Here is a 12,805-nt window from a genome sequence, read left to right on the forward strand (position 1 = left end):
CCTCTTATCACTTGAGCCAGAAACTTGAGAAAATTGTTATCTATTGTAGCATGACAAATTATTCCAAAATTAAACAGCTTAAAGAACAAATGATTATCTCACATAATTTCTAAGGGTTAGGAATCCAGGAACAACATAAATGGGTAGTTCTGGCTTAGGCTCGCTTGCAAGGTTGCAGTGAACTGTCTGCCAGGACCAGAGGTATCTTAAGGCTCCATTGGAGTTGGAAATTCCTTTTCCAGACTCACTTTCATGGTTGTTGACAGACCTTAAGTCCTCATGACTGTTGGGCAGAGTCACTGTTGCTACCACTTGGCACCTTCAGGGTCTGAGTACCCTCATGGGAGCTGGGTTCCCCCATAGCAACTGGAGAGAAAGAGAGGGAGAGATAGAGAACCTAAATGGAAAGCCAGTTAGGTGCTTTCCATTTGTAAATAATCTAATGTCAGAAGTGCCATTACTTCTGCCATATCCTATTGGTCACAAAGATCATCCCTGCTACCATGGGAGGAGATTATATAAAGGTGTGAATACTGAGAGGCAAGGGTTGTTATTTTCCCATCTTCTTTTGTAGTGTTTCAGACATGACCTTATCGTAAATCTGATTGATTTTTCAGGTAGCTCTTGAGGTTGATGGAGGAAGCCTTGGTTACCACACACCTAATCTCACAGGTGAAAAGCATAATAATATGCCAGCATGGCCTCCAACACAACATTATAGAGAGGACAGTAAACATCTTGTCATGCCATTCTTTTGGGGAGGATTTGTTCCCTGTGCAGGGAAGGAAAGACATGTGACACCAGAGTCATCCTAAAGAAATGAGGTGCTAAGTACAAAAGCAAGAGAGCTTACATAGTTTCAGAGTTGGCCTAAGAACCTTAGGACTTAGGAACATAATATGGGGTTAGCTCCCTTTTGTGTGAGGCAGAGAAAATCTTAGAGATTTGTAGGCATGAGCTTGATACTTCCAGTAAAAATCGCAACTTGTTTTAACCCCAGGAGTCTCTTTAGATTGGAAGTGGCTTCTAGAGTTCCAGAAATGAGAAAAGTTGGGGGGGGGTGGGAAGCATTTGCTTCAGTGAGGAAGAAAAGAAGACTTGATTCTCTGTGTCTGCCTTTGCCAGAGAAAGCACTGGGAAGATAGCCTGTTTCCACCAATGAGACTTTTTTTTTTTTTTAACCAGCATGTAATTTATTTTTTATTTATTATTTTATGTATTTTTACATGATTTTTCATTTTTGTATAATGTATGCTTTTTCATCGTGGTTATAGTCCCTGTGAAATTCCCACCACCCTTTCACCTATGAACTATCACCATTGTCCCTTGTGCTCTTCTCACCCTTGTTTGATCCTACTCCCTTCACCTTCCCTGCAGTATGTCTCTGGTTTGTAGTTGCCTGTTGATTTTGATTTTTGCTTTATTATAGATTTTTTTTCTGATCCCTTATTTGGATCCTCTACATTTCTGATATAAATGAGACCATCCGGTATTTTCCTTTTTCTTTCTGGCCTATTTCACTGAGCATGATCCCTTCCAGTTCCATCCATGTTGCTGCAAATGCCATGAGTTTATCTTTTTTGATTGCTGAGTAATATTCCATTGTGTATATATATCTACATCTTCTTGATCCAGTCATCTATTTTTGGGCATTTGGGTTGTTTCCATAGCTTACCTGTTGTAAATAGTGCTGCAATAGACATAGGGGTGCAGGTGTCCTTTTGAATTAATTTTTTTTTGTCCTTTGGGTAGATACCTAGGAGTGGAGTTGCTGGGTCATATGGAAGCACCATTTTTAGCAGACTGAGGAAGCTCCACACAGCTTTCTATATATAGCAGTTGCACCAATTTGCACTCCCACCAGCAGTGTAATAAAGTTCCTTTTTCTCCACACCCTCACCAACACTTGTTGTTGCTAGTTTTTCTAATATGTGCCATTCTCACTGGTGTAAGGTAGTATCTCATTGTGGTTTTGATTTGCATTTCCCTGATTACAAGTGATGTTGAACATTTTTTCATATGCCTGTTGGCCATTTGCATTTCCTCTTCGGAGAAGTATTTTTTTTTTTTTTTAGCTCTTCTGCCCTTTTTTTTTTTTTAAAGATTTATTTATTTATTTATACAAGCACTGGGTACAGTCAGAAGTGTGGGAGGATGAGAGAATTCACCAGAGGCAGAGCAGGGAACAGAACAGGCAGAAGGACTGAGGTACACTGCTGAGGGGACCACCGGGCGCGGCAGGAGAGGTCTGCTGCACCATGTGGGACCCTCGCTGGCGGCCAGGGATTGAACCGGCGATGCAGAGGCTGAGGGCAGCTTCGCAGCCCAGCGCTCATCTGCTGCGCCACCTGGGAGGCCCTTCTGCCCATTTCTTGACTGGGTTATTTACTTTGTTTTTGTTGAGTTTTGTCAGCAATTTGTAGATTTTTGTCATCAGTCCCTTATCATTAGTATTGTGTGCAAAAATTTTCTCCCAATCAGTGGTTATTGTCTCTTTTGCTATACAGAAGCTCTTTAATTTGATGTAGTCCCAGCTGTTTATGCTTTCCTTCACTATCATTGTTTTGGGTGATGTGTCTTTAAATATGTTACTGAGGTGTATTGGAACAAGAACAGACACACATACCAATGGAACCAAACAGAAAACCCAGAAATAAACCCATAGATTTACGGTCAGCTAGTCTTTGACAAAGGAGCAAAGAATATGAAATGGAGCTTTCTTGACCTACTAAAGATAGAGCTTCCACATGATCCAGCAATTCCACTCCTATGTATTTACCCAAATGACGCAGAAACATTAATTCCAAATGACACCTGCATCCCTATGTTTATTGCAGCACTATTTACAATAGCTAAGCTATGGAAACAACCCAAATGCCCAAAAATAGATGACTGGATCAAGAAGCTGTGGTACATATACACCATGGAATATTACTCAGCAATCAAAAAAGATAAACACATGCAGTTTGCAGCAACATGGATGGAGCTGGAAGGGATCATGGCCAGCGAAATAAGTCAGAAAGAAAAAGAAAAATACAGGATGGTCTCACTCATAGCAGGAATTTAGAAAACCTAAATAAGGGACCAGGAAAAAGACTAATTAATACAAAGTAAAAATCAAAATCAACAAGCAATTATAAACCAGAGACACACTATGGGGGAGAGGGTGGGAGAGGAAGGACTAGGGTCAAAATAAGGGGGGAGGGTGCAATTGTATGGGGAATATAACCAAATGAAAATGCATACATTGTGCAAAAATGAAAAAATGATATAAGAATTATATAAAATATAATTTGTTTTTAAAAAGGAATATGCAATGGAGCAAAGAAAGTTTGTTCAATAAATGGTGCTGGGTAAACTGGGCTGCTACATGCAAAGGAATGAAGCTTGACTACTACCTCACACCATGCACAAAAACCAACTCAAAATGGGTTAAAGAACTAGACATAAGAACTGAAATCATAAACTATATAGAAGGTAATATAGGCAAAACACTATATGACATACACCTCAGTAATGATACTTACTTTTTCTTTCTTGGAGCCTTCTCTAATTTGGGCTTTGGGGAAAAATATCAAAACCAGCATCCCTCCCTCCTCATGCATCCCCCACCCCCAGCCCCATCTAGAAGGAGGTGAGCTCTAGAGGCTTCCTCATAAGATTCTTTTTTTATTATTTTATTATTATTATTTTTTAACAATATTTGCTTTCTTTCCTCAGGTATAATCCCCATAAAATTCCAACCACCAATTCACCTGTGCACCATCACCATAGTCCCTTGTGCTCTTCCCACCCTTGTTTTGATTCCTTTCCCTCCCCCCTCCCCTACAGAATGTCTCTGATTTATATAGTTGTCTGTTTATTTTTATTTTGTTGTTTTCTTATTGTTACTATTTTTTCCTTGATCTCGTGTATCATTCCCATATATTCCTCCTATAAGTGAAACCATCTATTATTTTTCTTTTTCCTTCTGACTTATTTTACTGAGCATAATCCCTTGTAGCTCCATCCATGTTGCTGTGAATAGCATTAGCTTATCTTTTTTAATTGCTGAATAGTATTCCATTGTACACATCTCTTTGATCCAGTCATCTATTTTGGACATTTCCTCATTAGATTCTTAAACAGCCTGAGGCTGGACAGTTAACTGAAGTTAAGTCTATTCAGTAAGGGCTCAAGGGCCCAGAGTGGGAATCCCTTTCATTGAAATTGATAAGAGATTCTGAGTCTTCCATAAAATCTTATCTTTGTTCTAATATCATTAACTTGAAATACAGAATCATACAATTATATTCTACAGCAGACAATTTAGAATCACCTGCCCGTCCCCATCCCCATTTTACTCAGAGAGGTCAAGTTACTGTCCACAGTAACGGAGTAAGTTGGCATCCCAGGTGGTAAAGTCTAAAGTCTTCTGAATTTCTCATCTTTTTTCCCTATGCCAAATTGAACCTGCGAGTTATAATGGCAGGTACATTTCTAGGATAGGCAGACTGCAACTGCCTATATGCTCGCAGGTCCAATTTTTTCTCTTATTGTGATCTTCTCTGAATGACAAGAAAACTCATTGTCCAGGCTCCTTTGTCTTCTAGCTTCCTACTAGGTTTGGCAATAGTGGGGGAGGGGAGGGCACTGGTGGAATTTTTGAAAGGAAGAGTTGGTGAAAACAAGTTATTCTTCCCCACTTCCTGCTTGCTTTAGCATCAGCAGCAGTGACGGGGTCTTCTCTGTGGTCCCAGCATTCATGAGACAGCTCCCATTTGTGACTCAGGCTTCTGCCAAATGATGCAGCCACTAACCCTAGAACATCCAGCAACACCAGCTTTTCCAACCCAAGAAGTCAGTTTACTCACTGTTGTAACTACACTCTGAGTTGCCTTGATCTCTCTTGCTTGGGTTTTCAGTTCTTCTCACTTATTTAACCAGTTCCATGTATTAAATTATCTGGTTGTTAAGACCTAGACTAGTTTCTCTTTTCCTTACTGGACCCTGACTCACAGAGTGGGGCCAGTGCGTTCGTGCACTTTGTAGGAATACAATAAATCCTAGTGTTCAATCCTAGTGTTGTTAGTAAAGCTGATGAAAACTACATATTTGTCCTAACTCCTGAAATGCAAAAGGTAGACACATTTTCATAAGGGTTAGTCTTGTGCCTTCTGTGGTAGTGTCAAAAGAATGGATTACTTTGGTCTTGTAGATCTCCATTTATGTAAACCATGACTTAATCATGGAAGACACTGTTCTTGGTATAGGTGGGTTCGTATTTTTTAATTAGTAGAACGAGCCCCAATGTCATGCCGTTGGTTTCCACCCTCATTTTGGTAATGACTCTGCCCTTGGCCTTCCCATCACAAGCTGGTTGTTGTGACCTATAGTCCTGTTTATATGCCAACCCTGTTTTTGGCCTACACACAAGGATTCCCACAAGGGTTCCATTTGAGATGGTGGTTTCCAAGATTGGGGTGTCTGTCTGCCAGCACTGGATTTGAGACCACCAGCTTGTTTTTCCAAGCATTAATATCTCAGTGATCTCCAAACATATTTTCTTTTCCAGAATATTTTCCAAAAGGTTTGTAAGAATATCTCTAAAACATTTTTCTTTTGAAGGCAAAAGGGTGTAAGGGGAGGGGTAAGGGTAATATAAATTTTAACTTGGCAGGCTGGTTTAAAAACCTTTATCCAAAAAATATTTTCCCTTTAAAAGAAAACAACTCTCTTTACATATTTAAGTAATTCATTTGGGAGAAATTACCACTCGACTATTCACATAGCCAACGTTTGGCAGCTTTAGTTCAGAATGCTTTGAAACCAGTCAACTACAAAGCCTCAAATGTTTTGTCTTTGAAAGCTCAACTTAACCTTTACTACCATGGTGGTGAGAAAAGTGACAACTCATTTTAAAGATTCTCCTCCTTTATTTCTTTGTCTTTCTTCTATAGGCCATGTGTTTATACTATGGGATCGCCCATAAACAACAGGGCCCTTTTTCCGTGCCAGGAGCCACCCGTTGCCATGTCAACATGGCAAGCTACAGTTCGAGCAGCTGCATCTTTTGTTGTTTTAATGAGTGGGGAAAATTCTGCCAAGCCAACACAGCTTCGGGAAGGTACCGTACATGTGGTCTGTGCTGCTTTATGTATTGCACACATGCTGGACCCAGGAACCCAATACGCCCTGTTTTTCTCAACTTTAAAAAGCTCCTTTATTAGTTGGGTTGGAATGAACATGCTGTAATATATCGTGCCAGAGAAAACAGCAGGGAATGGGGAGGGGCACCTGGGATCCTGGGCAGGGGATGTGGATTCTTCATGCCAGAGTTATCAATTCCTCTATTATTTCAGCAGTTACTTTCACCTGGTAGCTTGTGGGCCATAAGTGGGTGGTCTTGAGTAAAGACTTTCTGGGCAGACTAGTATGTCATGGAAGCCTCTGAGGTGTCTATGGTTCAGTCCCAGAGCCTGTACAAGATCATTCATTACACTGAGTGATAATGCTCCTTTTGGCCAACCACTGGAGTTGTTCTGCTAAAGCATCTGTTCTTTTAGCCCATGAAGTTCTGAACCAAAAGAAAAAGGGAAGGCAAGTACAAAAGTACTATCACAGTTTTTTGTTAGGATAATTAATTTTTTCATTTCAATCCCCAGCATGTTGATGCCAGGTAAAATTTTGGTAATTATAACATTTCTTCATCTAAAGTATGATGCCTGTGCTACATACTTATAGGAACTAAAATAGAAAAATAAAAGTAATAAGACTAAATAATTTTAAAGAAAATGGTTGCTTACATTTTGTTGCATTTCCCTCCAGTATTTAAAATGTGTATGTATAGAAAATGTTGTCTTAAAATTGTCATATAGCACTTAATAATTTTATATTTCTTTTCCATTTATCTATTGTTTTTCAAAAATAGTATTTTAAATCCTTCATAATATTTTGTTGTATGAATATGTTCATATAACATTACTAACATATCCATATTGCTAGATCTTTTTGTTTCTAGAGTTTTTTTTCCCTACTAGTGGTAAAGTTGCATTAAATTCTTGAGTTTTATATAAAACTAGAATTATTCAGTCTAAAATTTTGCACATTTTTAAGGCTGTTGGTACATATCCCAGGTTGTTATGAGGATACCTGTTTCCCATCTGATAGGCAAGGGAAGATCTCGTTTCAGTTTCGAATGTTCTGATTACCAATGAGATTTCAGATGGTCTGCATGTTTCTTAAACATTTTCATTTCATTTCTATCCGTTTCCTTTGCCCATTTTTATACTGAGGTCTTAGTGAGGTTTTTCAAAGGCTTGATTTGTCTTTTAATTGATTGTTTTTTAAAAAAAATAAAGAATTAATTTTGTCTTTGTAAGAAGTATTTTTTAAGTTTTAAGTATGCCTTGTATTTAATGTTCCTGACAGGAAATCTTCATTTTAATGTAATCAAGTACATCAGATTTCTTTTGGAACGTCTTTTGCTCTGGGATCCACCTGTTTTATTCCAATGTTTTAATTTAATTTTTAGTTTAAATTTTATAATTTAACTCTTTAATCTGTTTGTAGTTTATTATGGTCAGTGCTGTGAAATAAGTACTAGAGTTTTTTTGTTTTTTTTTTAATATCAGAAACCATTTCTTCCAAGATCATTTATTGTTTTTCTGATTTGTGATATTTCCTTTATCATATATTATATTTAGATGTGCAATAGATTCTGCAATGAGTATTTACTTGATTATAAAAGCATTTAAAATTCCGATATCTTTAAAATAGGTTACCTTTATATGATTTATTTACAAATAAACAAAGGAGAAAAAACTGCAATAAAGTCTCCTTTTTACTGCTAATTCCCAACTACTCTCATACAAGGCAGCCAAGGTCACCAATTTCCTTTGTTACAGTAATCATAGCATGCTATATATATTTTTTGTATTATACTTCTACTTTAGAATAAATTAATCTTCTAGATAATTTTGTATCTGAACATGAAGTATGTCCTCATTATTTTTATGAGTGAATATTTGACAATTTAGTTACACAATAGCTCTCAAGTTCACTCTACATCTAATAATGATTAATTTAATGGTAGCATTTACTACCTACTGTCATCTTCTGTCATCCCCACCCCCCTGTTTTAATTAATGTAATTTGAGGTTTGGGACTGTTACTGCCTTTATATATATATGTTTTGTTTTGTGTCTAGGAATAACAGTTATTGTTTGACAAATGTCAAACAGTTTCATGTAATTTTTGCAATAAGTATTTAGATTTTCTTTATTCTTCACTTCTTAAGTGTGAATCATCTCTATCAGCTAGAAAATAGTTTCATTTTTTTTCCATAAGGGTGGGTGTGTGGTATTATTTTCGGAGTCCTCCCATATTTAGGTTGTGGGTTTTTTTTTTTTTTTTTTGTTATATAACTTATAAACAGTTATTGTCTAGACATAAAAATCTTAGGGCTTCTTTTCCCTCCAAAATAACTGTAAACAAATTTTCATTATCATCCTTAGTATTTCTGAGGAGAAATCTGATAACAATTTTTTTTTACTCTTTGGAAGTAGTCTGATTTTCCTTCCCAGAAATTCGTAGAATTTTCCTTAAGGTATGCAATTCAGACTTTTTAGAATGCAGCTAGTTATAGATACCTTTTTATAAAAATCAACTTTATTCAAAATTTACATATAACAAAATGCACATGCTTTAAGACTGTTTCAGTGGGCTTTGACAAGTATACCACCTCTTTGAAGATCTAGGCCATTCCATTATCATAGAAATTCCCTCCTGTCTTTACTGTTTTTCCCTTATTCCATTCCAGATCAACCACTGAGCTAATCTCCCTATCTGTAGATTAGATTTACCTCTTTTATTTATTTTTTTAAGATTTATTTATTTATGCATACAAGAACTGGGGTACAGGCCAGAGGTGTGGAGGGTGAGAAGATTCACCAGAGACAGAGTAGGGAACAGAACAGGCAGACTGACTGAAATACACTGCTGAGGGGAGCAGCAGGTGAGTCAGGAGAGGTCTGCTGTGCCACGTGGGTTAGCTCCCTGGCCAGGGTTGAACTCAAGCAGTAGTAGTGAGACTTAACCCCTAGGCCTCCAGGGAGACCCGATACTAGTATTGTTTAGCAATTCTATTACAGATTTAAATAGTCATGGTATTTGTTTCCTTGAAACTCTTATCACTATCTGTCACTTTGTCTCTGTTTCACCCTGTTACACTCTTTCAACCTGCTGTCATCTTATGGATTTTTACTACTTTTTGTACAGAAGTGATAATAATCTTCTTGTATCATAATGGGAATGCCAGTTTCTTTTCTTTTCTTTATTATTTACATCATTTTTTCATTTTTGCACAACGTATGCATTTTCATCTTGGTTATAGTCCCCATACAATTCCCACACCCCCCCCTTATTTTGACTGTAATACCTCCTACACCCCTTCTCCTGTAGTGGTAATGTGTCTCTGGTTTATAGTTGCTTGTTGATTTTGATTTTTACTTTATTATAATTAGTCTTTTTCCTGGTCCCTTATTTAGGGGCTCTTATTTGCAGTCAACTTCTAAATCCCTGCTATGAGTGAGACCATCCAGTATTTTTCTTCTTCTTTCTGGCTTATTTCACTGAGCATGAACACTTTCAGCTCCATCCATGTGACTGCAAGTTGCATGAGTTTATCTTTTTTTTTTTTTAAGATTTTTTTTTTATTTATTTATACAAGCACTGGGTACAGTCAGAAGCACGGGAGGGTGAGAGAATTCACCAGAGCCAGAGCAGGGAGCAGAACAGGCAGAATGACGAAATACACTGCTGAGGGGAGCAGCGGGCACGACAGGAGAGATCTGCGCACCATGTGGGACCCTCACCGGCGACCCTGGATCGAACCGGCGCTGCAGAGGCTGCAGGCAGCTTTGCAGCCCAGCGCTCAACTGCTGCGCCACCAGGGAGGCCCGAGTTTATCTTTTTTGATTGCTGAGAATATTCCATTGTGTATACATATCACATCTTGATCCAGTCATCCATTTTTGGGTATTTGGGTTGTTTCCATAGCTTAGCTATTGTAAATAGCACTGCTATAAACATAGGGGTGCAGGTGCCCTTTTGAATTAATGTTTCTGTGTCCTTTGGGTAAATACCTAGGAGTGGAATTGCTGGATCATATGGAAGCTCCATCTTTAGCAGGCTGAGGAATCTCTAAGCTTTCCATAGTGGTTGGACCAGTTTGCACTCCTACCAGCTCTGCAATAGAGTTCCTTTTTCTCCACATCCTTGCCAGCATTTGTTGTTGCTAGTTTTTTTAATATGTGCCATTCTCACTGGTGTAATATGGTATCTCATTGTAGTTTTGATTTGCATTTCCCTGATTACAAGTGATGGTGGACATTTTTTCATATGCCTGTTGGCCATTCGCATTTCCTCTTTGGAGAAGTGTCTTTTTAGCTCTTCTGCCCATTTTTTGACTGGAGTATTTACTTTGTTTTTATTGAGACTGTTCAGCTCTTTGTAGATTTTTGTGATCAGTCCTTTATCATTACTGTTAGCATGCAAAAATTTTCTCCCAGTTGGTGGGGTGTCTAGACGTTTTGGTTACTGTCTCTTTTGCTGTACAGAAGCTCTTTAATTTGATGTAGTCCCAGTTGTTTATCTTTGCCTTTGCTATCATTGCTTTGGGTGATGAGTCTTTAAAGATGTTACTGAGGTGTATGTCATGTTGTGTTTCACATATATTTCCTTTTATATATTTTATGGTTTCAGGTCTTATGTCTAGTTCTTTAATCCATTTTGAGTTGGTTTTTGTGCATGATGTGAGGTAGTTTGTCAAGCTTCATTCTTTTGCTTGTAGCGACCCAGTTTTCCCAGCACCATTTATTGAACAAACTTTCTTTGTTCCACTGCATATTCTTTGCTCCTTTGTCAAAGATTAGTTGACTGTAAATCTGTGGGTTTATTTCTGGATTTTCTGTTCAGTTCCATTGTTCCATGTGTCTGTTCTTGTTCCAAAACCATGCATTTTTGATTATTATGGAAATGCCAGTTTCCTAAACTAGTTTGGTTTAAGTAGTAATTGATTTCCAAAACTTGTTCTTCCTCTGAGTGCCTAGAACAGTGTTTTGTTTTTTTTTTTTTTTACCTTTTTACTTCTGTATTTTTCTTCTTGTGGCTATAGGATAAAGTCTGTTGATTTCCCTTTGCTCCATTCACTGCCCACTTGTTTATTTTCCAACCCCCATACCCTTCTTGGTTCAACAGATTAGCAGTTACTGAAGCCCACCACACTATCCAGGGCATAAGTGTCTTGTTGATGATTGTCTAGTGAAGCTCTGCTGAACTCACATAGGATCTTTTTTCTACCCTCCCTACTCCCATGCTGAATTGATTGGGTTTGTAAAACTCTGCCATCTGAAGCATGCACCAATACCTGTACTCCTCTAGGAGTACAGTCCATTTCTGCCCATAGCAGTTAACTTTTGATAACTATACCTCCCCAGTTACCACAACTCTTTCCATATCTTACCAAGCCAACATTACTTTCTTATTCGTGATGTGGCCCTGAAGTTCAGATTTAAAGGCTTGTGTTCTCAGGGTTCTTAAACTTGAACCTAATTTTTGTTTTAAGCAGGGGAAAATATCTCATGATTCTCATGTAGAAAGTGATATTTTAAAAGATATAAAAGCAAGATGAGGTAAATGTATATGCCTATAACTCTTAAACATTTACAAAGTTAAAATCTAAAACACAGACCATATTACTAAATCAATAAAATTCAAATGAATGACTTTAAATTTAATGTAAAGAATAATACATTGCTAAAATGAGATTGCCCTAACAATATGAATGTGATGCCAACAGTTCCACGAAGTTTCTTTTGTATTGTGCTGTTCTACCATCAGCCATGTGATACTCTGGTTTTTCACTACTTTTCTTCCATCTGTCTTTTTTTAGAATTACTGAGTCAGGGCAGAGTTATGATAAAGTAGGTACTTATTGGAATTTGCCTATGTTCAAGCCATTTATACCTTACATAACATCACAGAAAAGAATTTAGGAACTCAGGCTGAGGGCAGCCCACAGGTGGGGTCTATGAGAAAAGAGCTAGCAAAGAGTCAGACCTGAAATGGCTGTAAAACCCAGAATGGAGCAATATCTATAAATGTCTTCATACTCCTTGGAGAAAAAGGATACCACTGTCTTTCCACCTTTTGTCTCTGGACTGGTAGATTGGTGTCCTAGACCTCCAGTCTGCTATACATAGCACTCTTTGAGACAATGAGTTATCCCTGAAAACATGAACTGCAAAATCCAACCCACAAGTCATAGTTTCCATCACAGCAACACATCAACCTGGTTAGCACATTTGCCAGGCACCAGCTGATTCTCTGAAAGAAGCAAAACACCTGGTAGCGGCACAAGGTAATGAGGCAGATAACAGTTACAGAAATGCAACCCTTGAGCAGGGGGAAGAAATCAAAAGATGGACCACTGGTTCCAGCTATGTGAAAGAAATAATTCTTTAAAGGAAGGCTAGTGGTTCATGTTGTAGGGTGATGACAACCATAAGTATTTTATTAGCTGAGGAGTCACTAACCTTTCTTATGAAGGCTAAGCCAAAGTTATAGATTTTGATTGACTTTTTTGACTCCTTTATTATTTAATTTCCCCAGCATAATGTCATTTGGGTAGACAGAAATGTTAGCCTGTGTGTTATTGTCAGCCTGTATCTCCTGCCAGAATGTAGCTATCCTGTTAAGTACAGAGACTCAGTGCCCAATACAGTCCTTTGTATATAATAGTTGTCAATACCCATTTGTTGAATAA

The 12,805-nt window shown here is 37.9% G+C and overlaps 1 protein-coding gene across 8 annotated transcripts in view; it reads left to right on the top strand.

The window, feature by feature from the left end:
- AOPEP (aminopeptidase O (putative)) overlaps nucleotides 1–12,805 on the top strand; it is a 405,018-nt gene that overhangs the window by 57,617 nt on the left and 334,596 nt on the right. For all 8 annotated transcript variants that reach the window (XM_054689497.1, XM_054689495.1, XM_054689499.1 and 5 more), the window contains exon 3: nucleotides 5,940–6,106. In XM_054689497.1, the coding sequence (XP_054545472.1) occupies nucleotides 5,940–6,106 (167 nt within the window). The remainder of the gene's footprint in view (nucleotides 1–5,939; nucleotides 6,107–12,805) is intronic.

The sequence above is a fragment of the Talpa occidentalis genome, unplaced genomic scaffold (genome assembly GCF_014898055.3).
Source record: "Talpa occidentalis isolate TD23 unplaced genomic scaffold, MPIMG_talOcc4v2.1 talOcc4.7, whole genome shotgun sequence".
NCBI lineage: Eukaryota > Metazoa > Chordata > Mammalia > Eulipotyphla > Talpidae > Talpa > Talpa occidentalis.